The 21,261-nt window shown below is 42.6% G+C and overlaps 1 protein-coding gene across 17 annotated transcripts in view; it reads right to left on the reverse strand.

Moving 5' to 3' along the window:
• Nucleotides 1–16,224: 16,224 nt before the first annotated feature.
• Foxp1 (forkhead box P1) overlaps nt 16,225–21,261 on the reverse strand; it is a 591,308-nt gene continuing 586,271 nt past the window's right edge. For 14 of the 17 annotated variants that reach the window (XM_029535523.1, XM_021188969.2, XM_021188975.2 and 11 more), the window contains one exon: nt 16,257–16,439. In XM_029535523.1, coding sequence (XP_029391383.1) covers nt 16,295–16,439 — 145 coding nt within the window. In that variant the 3' untranslated portion in view covers nt 16,257–16,294. Of the gene's footprint in view, nt 16,440–21,261 lie in introns of all 17 variants that reach the window. The other 3 variants (XM_029535519.1, XM_029535518.1, XM_029535517.1) reach the window with 1 other exon arrangement.

Here is a 21,261-nt window from a genome sequence, read left to right on the forward strand (position 1 = left end):
TACTCTTTTGTTTTGATTCATATTTTCTTATTATTTTCCAAACTTTGCATACATTTGTTTGCGTACTTCTTTTTAAAAAGTACATATTGGCAAATCTTACTCTTTTTTTTTAACTCAATTAAAAGTCTCAGTCTTTTTATTTTAAATTTAGCCAGTTTATATTTACTGTTAATCATTATATTAAGACTTAATCCTGCTTTCATGCTTCCTCCCTTTTGTAGATTATACTTTCTTCATTTTTCTTCTATACTGCCTTTGTTTCATTAAGATTCACTTATATCGATAAACATCTCTATAAATTCCTTCTGTTACAAAACCAACCTAGATATTGTCCTAAATAACACTGATGCTTCTATTTGTTCTTTCTTCTTAGTGTGTAACTTGGATTTAAACCCACCCTTCAACACTGGCACTGAGACCAGAATTTTATTCTTGTTTATTAATATTAATTGTTTTAGTTTTCTTTTATATATTAAATTTACTTACCTTTGCATATAAACTCCAATTGACTACAGGACTTCCTTTTCATTGGAGTGTAAAATCTGACTGGAAAATCTGGAAAGTTTTGTGTTGAAATCTGTCATGCTGATGTTAGAGGGACATGTTAGCTACGTGGCTTTCACAAAACCCCTGCTCTACAGGTGTTCTATTTTTCTTTCCTCTCAGAAGTCATGTCTCCCTAACTAAGCCATCCTAAGTTGAGTAGTGAAGTAGATTCTGGGGAGTCATTGCCCAGTTGAGAAGGGGACTGGGGTTCAGTGCTTGGCCCCCTAACATTACAGTGGACCTGGCTGGATCATGCTTTCCACTTCCTCACTTGTTGAAATGAATTTTCAAGAAGTCTGCTTAGGCATGTACTGTTTTCTAGGAATAAATTCCTTAGTTGCAATTTTCTTTAGAGGCTGAATGAAGTGAAGAAGAGGAAGAAGGGGAGGAAAAAGATGGGGTGAATGCTCACCTGAAGTGGCCTTTGTCTACATGGTCCATGCCTGGGTTTTAGACTTCTGTATTACTCACACTCAGTTTCTATTATCATATCCACTTCTAAGGCTCTCTGGAAAGGGAGACCATGAAAACTCCCTACATGTGTCTCCTCTTACTTTTGAATCCAAGAATCCCCAGAGTTACTTCTCAAATATTCTCTTCAGCACCTCACACCTGACTAGTGTCCTTTCTAGACAGGATTTTCTTTTCCTCTGAGTTTTCTTTGAGAAAACCAACTTGAGTCTTTTCAACTTTAAAATGTCTGAATAGTTATTGGAGGTCTCTATTATCCATGCTTGCCGGAGTACTGCTTATGGTACTTATTTGTAAGACATTATTTGGGTGGGCAAGATGGCTTAGCAAGTAAAGGTGCTTACCACCAAGCCTGATGACGCAAGTTTGATCTCTGGGTCCTAAGTGGTGGAAGAAGAGAGCCAGCTTGTCCTCTGACCTCCATACTTGTGCCATGGTAACCATCCCACCCCAGTATACATGTATCCATATATTAAATATAGATAATACCCAATCATCTAGAATGAAGTTGTTTCTGTTCCAAAGGAGCTTTCCTACTACTGGTGGAGCGTCCTTCCTTCTTGATTCTCTCCTCAGACAGGGAAGACACTCTTGTGGGGATTCTGAGGTGCTGTTCACAGCTTCTTTTCCAAATAAAATCTAAACCCAGGATCCTCAGAGGCATCAGTTGATGATGCTGCAGACTTCCAAATCAAATATTGTCCATCTTAAACAAAATGCCTCTCTATTAAACCAAAAACTTAAAATAATACAAAGTTGATCTACAATATTGTTGTCTTTGGAAACTATATCCAAGTTATGTATTTTTCTATCCACTCCCTACTTCTATGTCCTTTATCTCCATTACCAAGAAAGCTGATTATCATTAACTGGATTTAACCTTAGGTGTCGGTATGGACAGACACTTCGTTAAAGGGTTTGCCTAGGAGAAGACCCACCACAATCCAATTTCTTCTAGACACAATCCATAGTGCATAAAAATTAATCAAGTTCTACCCTAACTTGCTTTATTCATAATATTTAATGGTCATGTAATAGGAGTTTTTATTCAGCAGTTAAAGTTCATCAGTGCGGGTTTTACATGAAGATAGGTATTATACTGATGGTTTAATTACACACCTTTTTGCACACCAAAGGAAATGGCTTAGGCAGACTTTGTAATTAAGAAAGGACAAGAGAGAGAGAGAGAGAGAGAGAGAGAGAGAGAGAGAGAGAGAGAGAGAGAGAGAGAGAGCGCCAGCCTATGGAGAACTGAGCTTTTAAAGAATGTTTACTTTTAAATTAGTAACTCTTTGAAAACATCCAACCTTAGACATGACACCTGACATTAGGAGTTGCTTACAACTACACAAACAGTATGCATGTTCTCTGGGTCCCCTGCAACATTGTTTTCTAGTTCTTACATTACAAATGAATGTGTTATGCTTTATAAACTCAGCACTAGTAGCTACAACAAATCGTTTCCCAGAGCCTACCATGAGAGGCATGTTCTCTAAGCATTGCAGCCTTAAGTTCATTAAGCAAGGCAACCTAGGGTTGAGCCAAAAAAAGATTCCTCTGGATGTCCAAATTTGTGTAAAAATCACAAAAGAATGCGGGCAATTCAGTTTTCCACATTATATTCAGTTTTCATGCAACAAGGATTTTTTCTAAAAAAAAAATTTCTTTGTGTTATTGAAACCGAAGTATAATTTACTCCTTCTTCCCCAAACATATGCCTACACATATCCAGCCTTAGCCTGTTCCTAAGCGGGCTCCTTTCCAGCCACCTGCTCATCACCGCACACTGGATGGTTGAAAGGCATCTTGGGTAGAGAGTCGATCCGGGTGTGCTGACACCTCCTTATACCTACTCCCCCCCCCCCCCGTCATCTCCTCAGTTGGAAAATGAGCACTCTTTCCTTGCAGCTCATCACTGACTCTGACCTTCCCTCTTACCAGGACCTCATTTGGCACCGAATCCCACTGGCTTCTTCAGACAACAGTGCCTTCTTTCTGTCCATCGTTCCATCTCCCTTCTCCATCCCAGCCACCGCCACCCTGCTGCATCTGCATTCACCTCCCCTCATTTTCAATGCAGCAGTCAGAGGAACTCTTTATAGCCAAGGTCTCCAGTGGCTTCCATCTCACTAAGACACAAAGTGAGTATCTGTTCTCACAATGGGGTCACCAAGCCATAAGACCATCTTTGACCTACTCTGATCCCCTTCCCTTTCCCCCAGGGCCTCTTTGTTCCAGTCTCAGGGGTTTGCATCTGTTTATGCTGCCATGGAAGGCTGTTCTCCCAGGTACCCATCCAGCTTGCTTCATTGCAGAGTCACCTTGCCTCCGAGGTCCTTGCTATAGCAACCACGGAATCAGTTCCCTTCTCGTCCTGGTGCTTTCGAGTTCCTTCCTTGCCTTGTTTTGTCTGCCACCAACTTATCGACAATCTAATGTTTCCTGTTTTCCCTTTCTAGAAAAGAATACTCGGGAGAAAGAAGGGTTTGTTCTTCTCCTTTTGTTAGCTACCGATTCCCTAGAGCCTACCATAGTATAGTAGGCATTCACTATGTAGGTCCTCGCTATGATTATCTGGCGAACTTAACTCTTTAACAGAATTAAATTACAGTAACTTGGGGGCCTGGTGTGTTGTTCATTATTGTGAATTCAAGACAGCACTTAGTACTCTATCTCCTAGGGGGTGGGGAATAACTGCCATGGCCTCCTTAGCCATACTTTCTTTGAAAGGTGCTGCCTTGACCCTTTTGGTTGTTTCTGTATACAGTGGGTCTGGTAAGAATCTGTCTCATGAGTCTGAGCAATCAGAGGGTACCTCTCTTCCCTCAGATCTCTGTGACTGTGAATGAAGAACGGTTGGTTAGCTCGGGCTGCCTAGCTCTACCCTGGGCTTTTGTGATGGCAACATTAACTTGGGTTCATGGAACATGGTACTGCAAGTGGTTACCTTTTTAGTATAGGATGTAGCAGGGCAGTATTGAGAATACATTCAGCAGGGTAGTCTGGGCAATAATTGGACAGTAAGTGACACCACTATTCAGTTGGTGCTTCTGCCAGATATGGAGACTGTGCTAAATGCTTGGGCCCAGACAGACATGGGCCCACAGGGGCATAAGGGGAAGGAAGAAGAAAGGCATTAGGCCTGTGTCCCATATCATTTTTAGTTGACATGTGTGTTTGAGATCCTAAGAACATATTGCGAAAAGAACAGCCTCTGGAGAGCTTTGTCCAAGTTGTGTGACCTCTTCCTCTCGTCAGCTGTGATTCTGGGTGAGCCCTTTTGTCTTACAAATCCTCAAGCCAAATTCCCTCTGGTCAAGAAATGAGAGAGATGCTATAAAATACATCCAAGTCATTTTCCAGTGACCTGGGCCAACTGTCCCTTTTTGGCATCTTGCATCATATCACATTTAGTTAAAACACAAAATATTCATTTTGTCTCAGTTGTAGCCTCACAGAGGCATTTTTTTTCTTAATTCTGGTATCAGTGTGTCTTGGGGTTGTAGTGTTATCTGCAGACCAGAGAGGGGTGACTCAGAGCATGGATTTGGCATGCCTTATGTTCCCCTCTCATGAAGCCACAATAAGTAGTCATCCAGCCTCTGCTTCAGTCAAACACCATGGTACCCAGAAGTTTTCTTATTTCAGGAGTTACAATGCTGTAGGCTTCCTTTTATATTCCTGACCTGAGAGGGGGTCTCTCTTGCTGTAAGATCACCATAAATGTGGCTTTTTACTCTGTATTGGCTCTACCACAATACAGGATTTTGTGATGACCAGAGACAGAAGTCAGTGCAGACCTATACACACTGACACAGTGAGAGAGAGACCCAACTTCTGAAACAGACACTGTGTTCTGCTCAACACAGGTTTGTGAAGCGAGTGTCTAAACCCTGCCAGCTGCCCAGCTACATAAAATCTCATGTACAAGCACTGGTTCACTTTGTCTTAATACTCGATCCCATTGTGGAGAATGCCTTTATACATAAACACTATTTGATTAAATCCCTGCAATTCTCTCTCTCTCTCTCTCTCTCTCTCTCTCTCTCTCTCTCTCTCTCTCTCTCTTTTCGAGGCAGGGTTTCTCTGTGTAGTCCTGGCTGTCCTGGAACTTACTCTGTAGACCAGGCTGGCCTCAAACTCAGAAATCCACCTGCCTCTGTCTCCCAAGTGCTGGGATTCAAGGCGTGTGCCACTACACCCGGCTTCCTGAAATTCTCTTTTAGCATGGGGATTTTTATTGAGACCTAAAGGGATGGATATATATATATATATATATATATATATATATATATATATATATATATATATATATAACCTGCCAAAAGTTATAGTCATCCAAAGTGCAAGGGACTTAGTCCCACTGGTCGGGACCCAGATCCCTCCCTAGGTCTTACACTCAACCTTCTTTACTTTCTAACCTAACTTATTTGGTGAATGAAAGACATAAAGGAATGCTGTCTCACTGAGGGATTCTGGGAATAGATGCTCCTGCATTTGGAAACAACTTTCTGTGTTCCTCATTAGAGTCTCAGGGGTATAGGCCTGTTTGCCACCCCAGTCAGGAACAAACATATCACAAAACCATACCAAGTGGCTTCCATAAATAGTCTCCAAGTCAGTCTTGCTTTCTCACCCAGCCATGTCTCTCCTGATACTGAGTTCAACAGTGGGCACAACTGGCTTGCAGGATTCAGTTATGTATTCTTTATCACACATTGATGCTGATGGCTTAGACCTATGAAATCGTGTTTCATGTTTAGTGCTTATATATGAAACCATAACTGAGCTCAGAGGGTCATTATAGGTAGACTCACAGGTGGATCTAAAATGAGCCAAGTTGCCAGATCCTTTGCCACACAACCTTGGCTGTATCATTTAGATAGCTCCTGCAAGCTCATCCGTTGCCTGCTGGTGACTCTTCCAAGCTTGCAGCAGCAGGACCAGAATGTCAGGAAAGAGACTCAGTTTGGCTGGCCATGCCACATAAGAGGATGGGCTGTGTGGGCATGCTCTGGTGTCTGACTGCAGGGAGTTCAAATTGACCTCTGCCTTTCCCAACCATGTTTCATTTGCTCGCTCCTTAAGCAACCATCTCTGGCCTTTCTGAGGTGGACCGTGCTGGCAGGGTCCATGCCCTTGGAGATACTCCATAACAAAACAAGCAGTGTCTATATAACATGGAGAGAGGTGGCGAGCCTAACAGAAACAAGTGAGGGCGAGGAGCTGTGGGAGGAGGCGGGAGAGCAGGCAGCTAGAGTAATTGCGATACTACATGGCCAGCAAAGGCTTCTCAGCTTTGATGGGGCATGGAGGGAGCTGCAGGGAAGGGATGCATGAGCCACTGGAAGATAACACTGCTGGCAAGGACCCATGAGCCTTGAGGCAGAACATCGTCCACCCAGCTAGAGCAAGAAGGCCAGTGTGGCAGAAAGGAGTGTCGGGCAGTGGTTCTCATCCTGTGGGTCCTGTCCCCCTTTAAAAGCTAGGTGTCTAACGACCCTTTCACAGGGGTCACCTAAGAGCATCAGAAAGCACAGATATTTACATTATGGTTCATAACTGCAGCAAAATTACAGCTATGAAGTCGCAACAAAAATAATTTTATGGTTCGGGCGGGGGTCACCACAACATGAACATGTATTAAAGGATCATAGCATTAGGAAAATTGAGAACTGCTGGGGGATGGGGGGCACATGAGAGCAAGGGTCATGACCTGGCTGTGCCTCAGAAGTGACAGAGCCAGCTTGGCCATAGTACCTGGCACAGTAAACAGTGAGTGAGTGCTTGGTCACTCTGATGAAGTCTTTATTCAGGGTCTGTCTTTCCCAGTTCGTGCTGACCCTTGCCCTGTGATTCATGGCCTCTCACACGCCAGGTCCTTTGACGCCCTTTCATTTGGACTCCCACTCTGCTTGCCATCTGGCCTAAGCTTAGACATCCTTTGGGTTTTAATTAAACACTGCATATTCTGGAAGGCCTCCCTGGTGGTCCCCAGTGAGGTTAAGTGGTCTTCTTGTCTTTCCAAACTCTGCCTCTTACTAGTACCCAGCACACTGCCCTACAACCTAATGTTTTGGAACTCATCTCCCCAGGAACAGTCAGGGACCACAAATTCAAGGGTTGAACCGGTCTTACTGCCCAGCTGATTGTTGGTGTTGGGTTTGAGCAGGTTATTGAGTGCATGCAGCTGGTTGGGTAGGTATGTGATGGGTGGGTGGGTGGAAGTGTGAGTGTTGGTGGGAATCTGTTTTAAACAGGCCACGTTACAACAGAGAGCATGCTGGGACAATCTTAATAGTGGGAAGGGACAGAGTAGGCAAACTCCCTTTGCTGCAGATTCTGTTAGGAAAACTACAAAGAGAGTATGTTAACAAATTTTGAGTATAATATAATGAGAAAGAATTCTTGATATCGGTTAGTAAAATGTCCTACATTCACAGGAAGAGGAAGTTGAGGAGGAAAGAGATGAAGCTTGTCAAAGCTGTTCTGTACCTTATGGTCAGGGCTCAAGTGGAACTGTGGCTGGCACAGTCTCCTATGGGGAAATCAAAGGGACCAGAGAAATTCTCTCTAAAGTACCCAAGAAATACAAATCACAGATGAGGGGGGCAGACACTGCTTTGTCACATGCCTGGGGTTCCATGGTTTTAGCTAGAAACGCCAGTGAATGATGATTAATTCCTGACATAGAAGGCTTCCTTCCTGTCTACTTGGTAGGTATTTTCTTCTGTCTATGGCATCCTAAGGTAGAGAGCTTGAATCAAAAATAAATTATTAGTAAACATTTGCAAGTGAGAAACAAATTACTTCAGAGTACTCGGCTCCTTCCTTCAAACACACACTTGAGAATTGCAAAGACTCTATTCTCTAAGAATGCTTGAGCCTCTCCCTAAATCATAACACGGATAAACTTACTGAAATATTTTTACAATTTTATTAGAGGTTTTAATTCACCGCTTTATCTATCTCGGTTAGACTGTAAAATAGCTTTAAATATTCAAGTGGTAATTAATGAATCTTTTATGTTGCAAATCAAACATTTTCAACTATTTGCTATAGAGAAGCAAAGAGGAAGGTTCTGGGGAAGGCTCATTTGTCCCCCTGTCTGTGCTGTTGACCACCATTTATCCAATGTATTGGAGAATCAAGTTTTCTTTCTCTGCCTGTGGGTTAATGCTCAGCGTGACACTGTCTGCTGTCTTTCTGTAGGTCAAGATTTCTTGACATGTTGCTTGCCAGAGACATTCCCAGCTAGATGGAAAGTCTTTGAATGTGGAATTTTTGCTTGAGTGCAAAATAATAAAAAGCATGTGTTTTTTTTTTAAGGATCAGTTTAATGGCAAATGAGCATTGGCTTAGATTAATATTGTATTACAGTAAAAACTTATATTTAATAAATTTTCTCCATCACCCCCTTTCCCCCTGAATCTCACATATTTTTCTACGTGGCATGCCAACAGAAAGAAAGTATATATGATACATTTGATTTATGTTAAGTCAACAGTGTGTGCAAACCATTTAAAATTGCATTTTAAGGGTAGAAATATAACCCCCCCCCCAAACCACATACAGTGCCATACACTGAGAAGGGTAAGATGTGTTAGCTTGTTGGGGGCTGAAATCGCTTCTAAATATTATTCTATTTAGAAGATATTTTTGAAACGTGGTGTTATGTGTCAACTTGCAGTAAGGCAAGTCCCCAATCCCACAGTTTCGTTTGGAATAAGAAAGTGGGTGGGCATTAAAACTTCATGAAACAAAATAGTTTTCCTTTCCTCTGCCTGTCACTAATGAGAAATAAGTGGGTGAGACACTCCCGAAAAGGCTCACAAAAGGTGGAACGAATTGTAGCCCAGAACCCATGTTGGCAACCTCATGTTGTTCTGGGCCCCTAATTAATACCGGACTTGGTGACATTTATGGATCAGAGCAATAAGCTAAACAGGAAACAATTTATGTCACGTAAAGCCTTTTAACAAATCGATACGACTATTTGTAATTGCTTGTTTCACGAGACTAAAAGCGCTAAGGCCTGGTCTTCGCCCATGGATTTGTGGTCCACCTGACCTGTGCTTCCGCTTAAAAAGAGGGAGAGAGAGAGAGAAGAAAAAGGATAGTTGATCAGCACAGAATTCCATCAAGTAATCCATATTGCTAATATTTCTGGAATTTTAATGTAGTTACAATTTATAGCTGATCAAATGTGGTTACCTAAATTGCTGTTGGTAGTAGACAGTTTAACTGTCTATATTAATTACAGTATAATTTAATGTCCGAGCACCGCCACTCCTGTTGGTCATTTTTACAGCTCAAGCAGTCATCTGCCTTATGACGAACCATTTTAGCATTTTCGATGGAAACGTGCTAAAATGATGGGTGATAAAAATGTCACGGGCTGGTAAATAATGATCATCGCCTTAGCTGAGATTAATACTTGAAAGGCCGGTTACCTTCAATTAACATTATAACTCAAAGCTTGTCCTTTTCCCAGCCCAATATCGTGCTTTGAGGCTGGGGAGCAGAGGAGACTGTTGATAACTTCAGATGGGTAAATTAACGTATGTGTACTTGATACTAGGCATCCAGTATGCTTTCATGGTCAACACAAAAACAGTATAGGGCTGCTTTATTTTATATATATATATATATATATATATATATATATATATATATATATATATATACACACACACACACAATGTAAGTGTTGTAGAGTGGTTTCCTAATACATATATCATCCCACAGTTATTCCCAACAGCTTTGCATTTAACTTCCCTGTGATGTAAACTATTCTGTCTTAAAACTTTATCTATCTAGCACCTTAAATGAAGTTTTGAGACCCAACTTTGAGTATGGAATACTTGTAACTAAACTGAAAAGCTAAACTATGATTACTCATTCTATATAAATATGTGGCATTACCAAAGACAACCTAATCAGAAAGGCTCATTGCATTGTTTATCCATCTCACTGAGAGGTTCATGTGTATACCAGTGCTGCTGGTGTTTTATATAGAGCTTAGAATATATATATATATATTCCCCGTTTAACAGAAGCTGTGTTTTGGGTTAGCTGCTTCATGTGAAGAGCAAGCCTGAAATGCAATTTTAAGGCGTATTCCTGCTACAGAAAGATTCCTGAAATGCAATTTAAAATACGGTATCTATCAGCCAGCTGAGCCTTCACTACACATCTTCATACTTGCACAGGTCCTGGGGTGTTTTGGTAGGGATGTGTGTGCACAGCTAGCTCACAGTATGTCCTGCGAGCAGCACCTACATTTAAGCCCAGCAATTAAGAGCATCTCAGTTAACCCTGATATTATATTCTTAGTCGCCAGGTGAGAATTAAAGGCCCCAGGGTTTTGCTAATTATCAGGCTAGGGAGGGCTCAGACTGGCAGCGCCATCATGGAGATGAGGGTGGTGGTTCTCAGCTCAGCAACCACATCTACTTGTTTCAAATGATATCAAAAGGAACTGGGCATGGCAGCACCTATCTATAATCCTAACACATGGAGGGCTGAGGCAGGAGGATTGTTGTAATTTTAATAAGGCGGGCCTCGTGATTTTCCTAGGGGGAATTCTAAACCAGCAAGGGGCTACATGGTGAGAGCCTGTTTCTCAAAATGAAAAATAAAACCAGTCCTAAATAAAAACCATGCTGTTGTAGAAAATGTAAAATGTAGACTCATAAACAATGCAGGAGAGAAGCTTCTAATGCTTCCCCGAAATGGGCAGGTACACTGCTGTGGGAAAGGTGTTTCTAAGGCTGTCATCTGAAAGCTGTGCTTGGAATTACAGACACAGGGCTAAGATGCTCTGGTTTGGCCACTTAAAAGGTTTATTTGGTTGTTGTTTTGAGACACAGGCTATGTCACTTGGCTGAACTTGGTCTATAGACCAGGCTGGCCTTGCACTCAGAGAGATCAGCCTGCCTCTGCCTCCCAAGTGCTGGGCTTAAAGGCGTGCGTCACCACACAAGGCTTTACAACATTTCTTTCAGTATACTACAAGTTAGATTTGTGTTGAAAAAAATGTGGCTAAGTTCATTAGTCCTTAGAATATGTATGATGTAATTAAGCCAAAGAGGAAAAAAACCACATTTTTCTAAAGGTATAGAATTAAAAAATAATCTCTACAGGTGGTTTCCTGGGACCTGTTCTCCATCCGGCTCTGCTGTCTTCTGTGTGGTTAACCTGGCACACTTTTGATAGGACATTTTTATATAATCATTTGTTCTAATCTAAGCATTTATCATTATATGCAAAGAGCTTTCTTGATGAGAATGCTGTAGATGGTGCGTGGTTTTGACGTTAGCATTTTATTTGGATGACTGATCTTGCAGATGTGAAATGTCAATGAATTATTCATGAAATTGCTTTACTCTGAAATTTTAGTTTGGCTCTTCGTGTTAGTTATTAAACTTTATTTTTCTCTTTATCAAATTTGATGAAGAAGACAGTATGTTCCCTCTGAAGGAGCTGGCCCCTCCCTCCGCCTTTCCTTGGGACCTTTCCTCTGGCCTGCTCGCTGGCAATAGTGAGGGCTGGTTGTGAATAGCTTGGAGTAGCTGCTAAGAGGCAGCTTGGGGTGTGTGCCTGACCCAGAGCCTGGGCAGGTCAGAAGTGGGGAAAAAACTTAGTCTGTGGCAACTTTGTCTACCAGTGTGAACCACCAGCACTTTTATTGCATTTAAGAATGCGCTCATGTCAGTAATTACTACTGACTACACAACATTTTTTTTTTTTTATTGTCTGTATCCACAGACATGGAATGATGGAATTACAGTTGATGTCAAGGAATGAGATTCTTTTATGCCTTATCAAAACAAAACAAAACGATCCCTGTTAGCGGCAGCACAGATACAGCGAGCACCACACCCACAACCCGGACCGCACCGTCTCCACCCAGGCTCCTGGGTAGCAGGGACCGCTTCGAATTACAGTGGACCCACAAGACGCTGTTAGAATTGTCCATTTGCTTCTCAGGATAATGAAGGAAAACCGAATTGCAAAACACTTCCAGACTGTCAGGAGGGTATGGCATTGACCAACAGGTGCCAACAAGATTCAATTGGCAGAGTTTGCTTTATGCCCTTGGAGACAGAGAGCTCAGCTAGAACGTGGTAAAGAGAGGAGAGACTTTTCAATTCAATATTGTAACTGGGGGGAAAAAAGAAACTAGTGATTTATAATGATTTTGGCTCTATTTTTTTTTTTTTTTAAACCAAGGTTTTCTCTTATTATGGCTGATGAGGTGCTAGGAATATGAACTCAACCGTCTTTCGATATGGGGAGGAGATTGGCAGCTAGGTCACCATGCACGTAAGCTTAGACAGTTCACCCCAAGATGGCCCTAAGTCTTCTCACATGAATAGACCCTAAGAACATGTAGGGTGGGTCCTCATCATGACTGTGTGTCTGACCTCCCTCACGTTTGCTAATATTTACTAAGAAGAGAAAGAAAAAGGTAACAAATTGTCTTTACACCTTGGGACCTTGTAAAAAAATTTTTTTATACAAAAAGTTCAATATTTTCAACACTCCCCATTATTAATCACTACTTTACTCATAAAACTTTGAAAGTGTGAGCCTGGAATTTCATCATGCAAAAATATTGACTGCAGCAAGAGAGAACATTTTTTTAAACAACTTTTTTTTTTCCTCTTTTCAAACTTAGGAACTTGTTTAAGATAGTCAAGGAGGCAGTGATGTGATAAACACAAGGAATAGGAATGTATCAAAAACAGAGTAACACACAGCTCACACACTCACTCTCTCGCACCCCATACCACAAACCTGTACAAAATGTTCCAAATAATGATAGGAAACAAATTATGTCAACTATGTTACAATTTGAGAAAGAGAGAGAGAGGGAGGGAGGAAGAGAGAGAAATGTGTGTGGAGTTTTTTCTTTCTTCCCGTTATCAACGTGTCATCCAATGTTTGTAAATCAAGGGCAATAAAACGAAGTACACATGCAGCATCAACTGCAAAGCCATTACATACAGTAGATTTTTCCCCAAAGATACTATTTTCTTTTCCTTCTTCTTTTTTTTTTAAATGTATCATTAATAAAATGCAGTTGCACAAAAAGCAAAGATGTTTTGACAAACAGGTGTATGCATTTATTCCTTCTTAGGAACAATACCTAAAAAATAAAATAATTAAAACAAAACAAAACAAAACAAAAAAACCCTCCCCTCAGCCCTCCCCCGCAAAAAGACAAAGATGCACACAGACACATCGGGATATATGTACAACCGAATCAACCCCATTTAAAAGAAGCGGTAATCCCCCAAGGGACAGAATCAGAACTGTAAAAATCAGAGTGAAGATTGCTTGCTGTAAAGCCTGAGAACTTTTTTTTTTTTTCAGTTGGTTCTTCTGCCAGGCTATGACACCTGCAAAGATACATAAAATCTAATTTTTCTCTTTTATTTATTTTCTTTGCTACAGTCTTTAGACTAAGCATGCAAGACATACGACTAAGTACGACTGAGTGAAAGGTATATTTTTAATTTTTTTTTTTAAAACTCATTCCCTAAAGGTTTGAACTGAGGTATGCGTACTAACGGTCCTCATGCTGTTATCTTTACTCTTGTCTAGCTACACATGCTGAGAATGAACTAATCTACCAGATTTTTATCCTCTTTTGAATGTCTAACCAGCAACCACTCAGTTTAGAAGCACAGGGCCCCCTTCCCATGACCCTGCCTGGCTACTGCCTGCACACCGTGAAGCTGCCTGGAAAAGATGGGGGGTGGGGGGTGGGGGGGTGTGAATAACCACAGACCGCCCCTCTGTAGAAAGCAGAGCAAACCTTCAGAAGTAATTGCCAAAGACATTCTACTCTAAGCTTATGAGTGGATGGGAATGTTAGCTTTTTTGTGTGTAAATGAAAAACACTGACCAAATCATAATCTGAAATAGAAAAAAAAAAAAAAAAAAAAACAAAAAACAGAAGAAAATCAGAGGATAAATACTAGGATAAACCAAGATTAACGCAGTGCTCAGAGCACAGCCCTTAAACAAAAGTGGCGAACGAACATTCTAAAAATCTCTTTATTCTAGAAGTGGCCTCGAGCGGCCAGACACTTCTCTGTTCTCTCTGAATTCATCCTAAGTGTCTCCTCGATTATATACTAATTTTCAGCATCATACATTCATTTCTTCTTTGAGATGCTAGCCCATTCTTTCCACAGGAGCTATAATACTGTTGTCTTGATTTCTTTTCTCTGCAGTAGCCCCGGATTTTCTCCTTATAGGAGTTAGTTTTGGTCTTTCTACAGGTAGAGAAAAGAAGGAAAGGAAAAAAAAAAAAAAAGCAGGAAAAAAAAAAGTAAAAAACTTTGGTTCCATTGCCTACGTAGTCTGCTAAATGAACTCTGCTGACGGGCAGTAATTTCCCTCAGGTTGGCAAATAGCCTGGACCTCATCATTTGCCTCTGAATCCTTTTGCCTCCTTTGATCAACAATAAGAGGATATTTGGCTTCATCAGATAAAGCATAAAAGAAAATAATTTACCTTTGCATAATATCTTTGGTAATTTTAGAAATAAAAAAAGGTACAAAGTATATAAATTAAGCTCCGAAAGGCTCTCAAACTAAACCCAAACAAAAGCTACAGCCCCAGGTAAATGCATGCCAGGGGAGCGGTGCAGACGCGAATGTGGAGGGAGTTGAAGGGCATACTGACCTAGAGCCATCTCATTCTGTGGGCCCTGGTCCCAGGAGCCTCTGTCTGTCTACCTGGTGTCCTCTTCCGTGGGGTCTGTGCTACTGGGGTGGTGGGTGTGGTGCTCATATTGCAGACCAAGCTGCAGTACCGACTTAGCACACTGGAACCTGACACATTAAAGTCGCTGAGCTCAGTCCTCATTAGCTCCCATAACAAGTTCAACGTGAAGTCTCATTTGCATTAAAACAGATGAATGCCACCAAGCAGGTCTGAACTGCTGTACAAACTCAGCCCTGTCACCATGCTGGCTTTTTGGTCATTTTGCAAACAAAGCAACCTATGTGGATGAGGACAGCATAGGGCCTGCGGTCCTGGTCACCTGATTACAGGAGGGAAGATCTTTCGTGGCTGTGTTTCCTGATGCTGAGAGAGTGTGGTGGCAGTTACTCACAATGGTGGGTGCTATGAAAAAGAAAAAAAGAAAAATCTCCAACAGTTCCCCATCCCACCCCCAATACTGCTTTTGTGAAATGAATCTGCTATGTCCCTAGAGTGTGTGCGCACGTGCGTTTCTCTCTTTCCTTTTCTGTCATTCATTCTCTTACTGGCAGGACGTCATGTCCCTGTGTGGGGACCTTCAGGTGTAAGGTGCAGCCTTTGGGATCTTTTTTTTTTTTTTTTTTTTGGAAAAAGACCAAAACGGAATGTTTTGTTTTGTTTTAAACTTGAGAGAAACATGGTGATGTCTATAGGAAAATGGAATGAGTGCCAGAAAACTACAGACGAGAAATGACATTCAGCTCTGTATAATAAAAACGCCTATTAACATTCATCACAAAGTACAGAAAACGCGAAGCCTCCAAGAGGCCCTGGGCCCAAATGGAGGCCTGAGGTCAGAACTTAAAATGGTAAAGAAGCAAAAAAAAAAAAAAAAAAAAAAAAAAAAAAGCAATACATTAAAAAGTTTGGGATAATTATTTTTAACCCCTCCCCCCCAATACACACACAAAGGCCTTCCCCCATCCCAACTGGAAGCGAAAAACAAAAACAAAACAAACCGAAGTGAGTAAAGGCAGTGGTATCAACATGCAGCGCTGTGCAAAAAAGTCGTCCACTGGAGTCTTGAACTCGGGCGAAGGCTTGGTCTGCAGCGCAGGTACGTGAGCTCAGTCGGGTGTCCTAGGTGCCCGCCCAGCATCGGCTGGGCGAAGCTGCAGTTCAAAGTCTGCTGCTAAAAGTGAATCTGTCTGTCGAATTTACAACACTGATGTTGACTCAAAGAGGAAAATCCCAAGTACCAAACAGGTCCATCCAATGCACAGAGTACAAATCCCTTTTGTCAACAAAAAGTAGAAAAATCAAAAATACTCCCAAATGGGATTCTTGATGGCACTAAGAGTTAACACGTTTCAGAGTTGTCAAAATGTAGCGAAAATCCTCCAGACTGTACAAGAAGTGGAGGGTGGGTTTCACTGCTAACTTTTGACGTGGTTTTCTTTCTTTCTTTCTTTTTTTATTTTTTATTTTTTAAATTTGTTTTGCTTTTTTTTTTTTTCCCAATCTTCTGTCTCGGGGGTCAGCCCGCCCAGAGGTTCACTCCATGTCCTCATTTACTGGTTCGTCTTCGTAATCTCTGTCATGGTCAAAATCTGGACTGTGGTTGGCTGTTGTCACTAAGGACAGAGGGCCTTCAGCTTCCTCGGGGTCGAGGGGTTCCTCTTTGACGTGTATGGGGTGCCTACAGAGAGTCACAGAGAGAGACAGGCTTAGGGGAACATCCGGATTGAGGTGATGCTGGTGTTGGAGCAACCTACAAGAGCTGCACAGAGATACTGCTCAGCGGAGGCAGAGTAATCTTGGCCACAACCATAGCCAAAACCAAGTTTTTTCAAAGACGGTGGGAAACTTCCTATGACTGTTGGACATTTGCACTGCCTGCAGCCCAAGGGATTAGGGGCCATATGGGGCCAGGGGCTTCTGTACTGCTCAGTGTATTAGCTGCACTGGGAAGAGTCTTGGATGCCGCTTTAGAATGGACTCTGTATGGAAATCATTTCTCTTGCTTTTCAGGACACACAAGTTACCCAAGGACCTTGTGACAGTACAGTGCACGGAGCTCAGACTATGCATTTCTAAGAGATTCCAGGTGATGGGGCTGCTCCCAGGACCATCCTCGGGAGTACCAAATAACAGGCCCCATAGTGACATCCTGGGTGGACGAATGCTACCCTGCAAATAATTATGTGAAATGAGAATCTGTAATATGGCAGTGGTTCGTGGGGACCACAGAGCACAGGAGGCTGGGCTAATCATGGCTTGCTGTGTGTTCTGCTTTGCTAGTTAACATGCAGAACCTGTGAAAGAACCCTCCAGAGGACGACCCCAAGCGAGGCTCTATCATTAATCAACTTCAAGCAAACACAGCAAAGAGACACCATGATACATGCTTGAAGCTCCAAATTAATGCATATTTTTACAAACTGTCAATAAGGCAAGAAAAGCCCTGCCAGGAAACACAAATGGAGAGGAAAGGCTTGCTCAACACAGCAATATGATAAGAGGGCCGAGCCCCAGTCAGAAGAATAACACTGTCAGCTGTAAACAAGGCAAAACACGAGGCCCGGCTGGTAGCCGCCACTGGGACACTCTCCTACCTTGAAAGCTGCCAACTTTCTCATTATGGATTGGGGGCTCCGTTCATCTAGAGAGGGCTGGCTCGATCACACAAAACCACTCTGATAACAACTGCGAAAAGCTGTTCGTAAATCATATTTACAACTGATCTTTTGCCAATACAAATGACTTTCTGTTGCAGGGGGCTTTTGATATGTAAAAGAACCATTCAAGTTAAAATGCACACATCTCCCAGACAGGCTGGGAGTGGGAGGGACTTATAATGGACATTATCAAGTATTAGTAATAAGAGGTGGTACTGGGGATGGCTGGCTTCCTAAATAATTGATGCTGTCTGTGGGCCCCAAAGGCGCCTGGAACCATTTAAAAACAAACAGAGGCACACTATGGGCTACTCTGGAAGACAGGAACCTTCAAGATCAATTGACACTAAAATTAGCACAGCATAGAGGGAGTCTTGGGGGGCTAGATGTCAGATAAATAGCTTTAAACAATTATGCCCATGTTCTTAAAAACCACTTGCAAAACAAACCCAAGCCTCACAGTACATTTTATATGTGGGTTCCAGCTTCTTCAAGGAGTTAACAGTGTGGTCATCCTTGTTTCTGAAATAAGGCCCAGGCCTGGCTATATAGCTTGTAGAACCCTGAATGAAAAATATTCACAACTTTAAGAGAAAAATTGAACATTTCAGCAAGGGCAGTGTCCTTCCAGGTGTGGGGCACTAATGTAACTGAACGTGTCACATGCCTGTGCAGTCAGCGCGGGTTATAGTGAGTGCTTGCTTCTCCCTTTGAGGAGAATACTTTACACATTTTTTTTTTTTTTTGGCTTTTCCATTACCGTTTTTCTGGTTCTATGCGATTCCTTCTGTTGATTGTCAGTACCTTTACATCTGGCGTTCTCTAATCACCCTCCTTCCCTCCGCTGTTTGCATAGTACAGTAAACCACTGCTAGCCATTAATCTTTCTCCTTCTGTTGATTTACCTCCTTGGGATAAATGTCTAAGAATGGAACTGTTGGAGCAGAGGCCAAAACATCTTTATGGTTCTCCTGATTTATTGGGATATTAATTTGCAGAGGGGCTCTATCAAGTGAGACTCGATCTCAGTGTCCCCAGCGTTAATTCAGAAACTTAGCCTGTGGCCTCTCGAGCAGGTGTGTGGGGGTGGGGACCCCGAGTTACCTTGACCTGCACCCCTACCTATACTGACCACAGTGGATTTTTGTGTCTGCCCCCTGATTTCACTATTGACAAATGTGACTTTGTCAGTCATCACCGACAGAGTGGGTGGAGTAATGTCCAGCAACGGGAATTTGCCCTTTAAAAAAATTAGTTTTAATCGGTTACTGAGGGTCAACTGCTATTTTTCCAGAGTAGCGCGGTCATGCTTCAATGTTTAAAGGCTATCATCCTTAGTACTTAATCTCTGGTTCGCAGGGTGCAGTTTGATGGTGTTACACAAAGCCTTGGAGAGAAGGATCAGAAACCCTAGAGAAGGCCAACTTGTCTTCACGTTAAGTTCTTGCTTTGCAACTGTAAATCATTGTTTTCTACATCCAGCTCTCAATGACAGACCAACTGAAGGTTCCCCCAAAGAGAGCCCCTAACACCAGAGACTAGTTTGTTCTCTCCGGAATTCACTGCGTATTCACTGTCCCCAAACATAGGTGCTGGTGCTGCTGTATCTACAGTTTATCCCAGTGCCTCTCATCGAATGGAAGGCAACGCCACCAAGGAGATCTACTGTGTAACAATCTGAAAATCCACACCAGCATGACAGCAAGGATTCGCCGGCCTTTCATGTAAGATGACACTGTTAAAGACTTCCCTCCCACTGGGCATATACACAGTATACCGTCTATAGTGCAATGGGTGCCCCTCTTGAGCCTTGCCCCACCAGACCCGCCCTTTCTCTCCAGCATCCACTATTTCCAAAAAGGCTCCTAACAGATAATGGGGCCCAAACCATCTCTCTGTTCCCCTTACATCTGAGTAGTCCTTTTATAAAGCCATTCTGGGAACACATGAGATTCTTTTTAACTATAGTTGACTAGTTTTTAAAGGCATTGTGGTCCTGTTCAGGGTACACACACACAGCACAGAGCCTTTGGTGTGGTGGCCCTTCAGGTCCTACCAGAATGAAAGTATACTGCCCCCAAACCGTCATTATGCGACTACTACCTTCTTCTGTTTTTTTCTGAAAGAGAAAGGCGATACTGTGGTTTGTGTGAAGTGCAGAGAGCTGTATCACAACGCTGCCTATGTGCCGGGTGGGCCAGCATCCTCACAGTGGCTTGTAAGCCTTGTTGTAAAGTTTATGGCTTGATTTATTTCAATAGACTGGAACGGTTAAAAAACAATTTGCATCCTAGCAGGGTAATGCACGCTGGACAAGAATGAAATCTCTCATTATAGACTCACTTAGTGGAAGCACGGGGGTCAGCGAGACTAACTGGCTGCCGCACTGACGGCACAGGGAAGCTGTTGTCGGCACAGGGGACCTTGGGGCATAGGGCACAAACCTGCCGTGTGGGCATCATGTTCTGATAGCTCTAGGCGGGGCTCTTTTTCTGTCTCTTGAGCAGTTGAAGCTTTTGCTTTGTTGCACATTAGGATGATGGCTGTAAGTTTGCTATGTCTGCAGTTCACTCAATCCTGTTAAGCAAATGAACTTCCCTCATCAAGAGGCTTCTCTGTGTGGGCTTTTTTTTTTTAATTTATTTACTTTTTCTCCTATTCCCACCCCCAGTGATCTTTCTACTAATAAGAAGGTAACATGGACTACACCTTGGAGTTTGAACAGAACTCTAAGAAAACAGTGTGCCTCCCACTGGTTAACTTCACATATCCTCTCTCAATGGGAATGTCTGGGAGTGACTTAACATTACCAACTCACAGTTGCTCTGAAGTTCCTGGATACTGACATACAACATCACAACAACGGTGAGTATCAGTGAGGCAACAAGAGTCAGAGAAACAGCAGCTTGTTTTAGGGGAGATGAAATTCTGTGCCAATCATGGGGAAGGCATCATACACTTGCCTAAAATGCTGGCGTGTCATTTTCGGGAGACTACGCCCACAAGTCGCAAACCATCGCTTCTACCTCTAAAGACCCCTTTCTGAGCACCCAGAGCATGGGATTAAAATGCTAGAAAGTAAAACTTCAGGTTTGCCCACCACGCTGGAAGAACCCATTTATCCCCCTTTGTCGCTAGACACCAGTTCATTCTCTCCGTACTTGTTAAAGGTCATATTTTCCATCCCCATCACGCAAATTTCCTAAAATAAGATGTTGGTCAGTAATCCAGAAAGAATGTGCAGACAAGCAGCCTATTCTTGGAGCGGACAGTAGTGGAAACCCTGAACTGGTTTAGTCACTTAAAGTGGGCAATGGTTTTGGAGAGACTCCCTGAAAGGGAGACGGTCCTTTGCAGCCGGGCTCACTGCGCACCGAAGCATCTGGAGTCATATGGCGTCTCTTCTGTAGTAGGGGGCCCTTCCCAGGAATGAAAAGGGGGGCTGTGGCAGAGACGGCCATTTCCAACCCTCACCAACCACAAAGGGGCACTCCAACTCGGTGGCCTCCTTGAGGTTAGTGTGGCCCTGGTACCATTCACATTCAGCCCAGGCAACCATGGCCCACTGCTTCATTCAGTTATATGTGCTCTCATTATCCTGCCGTCTGCTGCTGTAATGCTCCTATTAATTTTCCTTTTGATATTTTAAGAGCAATCTATAAATCATGCCGCCTTTCATTTGTGCCATCATTAATGCTTGGTAATAATGCTGCGGTGGGCTCAAGTGGTTAAACTGAGCGCGTGAGCGAGTAAACAAGCTTCCTTACCAGGCTCGGCCTTGCCAGGAAGCTGAACACACCATGAGCTTTCTTGAAGAGGTGTATAGTGATTTTTAGGAGAAGA

This window comes from Mus pahari, chromosome 2, assembly GCF_900095145.1.
Source record: "Mus pahari chromosome 2, PAHARI_EIJ_v1.1, whole genome shotgun sequence".
Classification (NCBI taxonomy): Eukaryota; Metazoa; Chordata; class Mammalia; order Rodentia; family Muridae; genus Mus; species Mus pahari.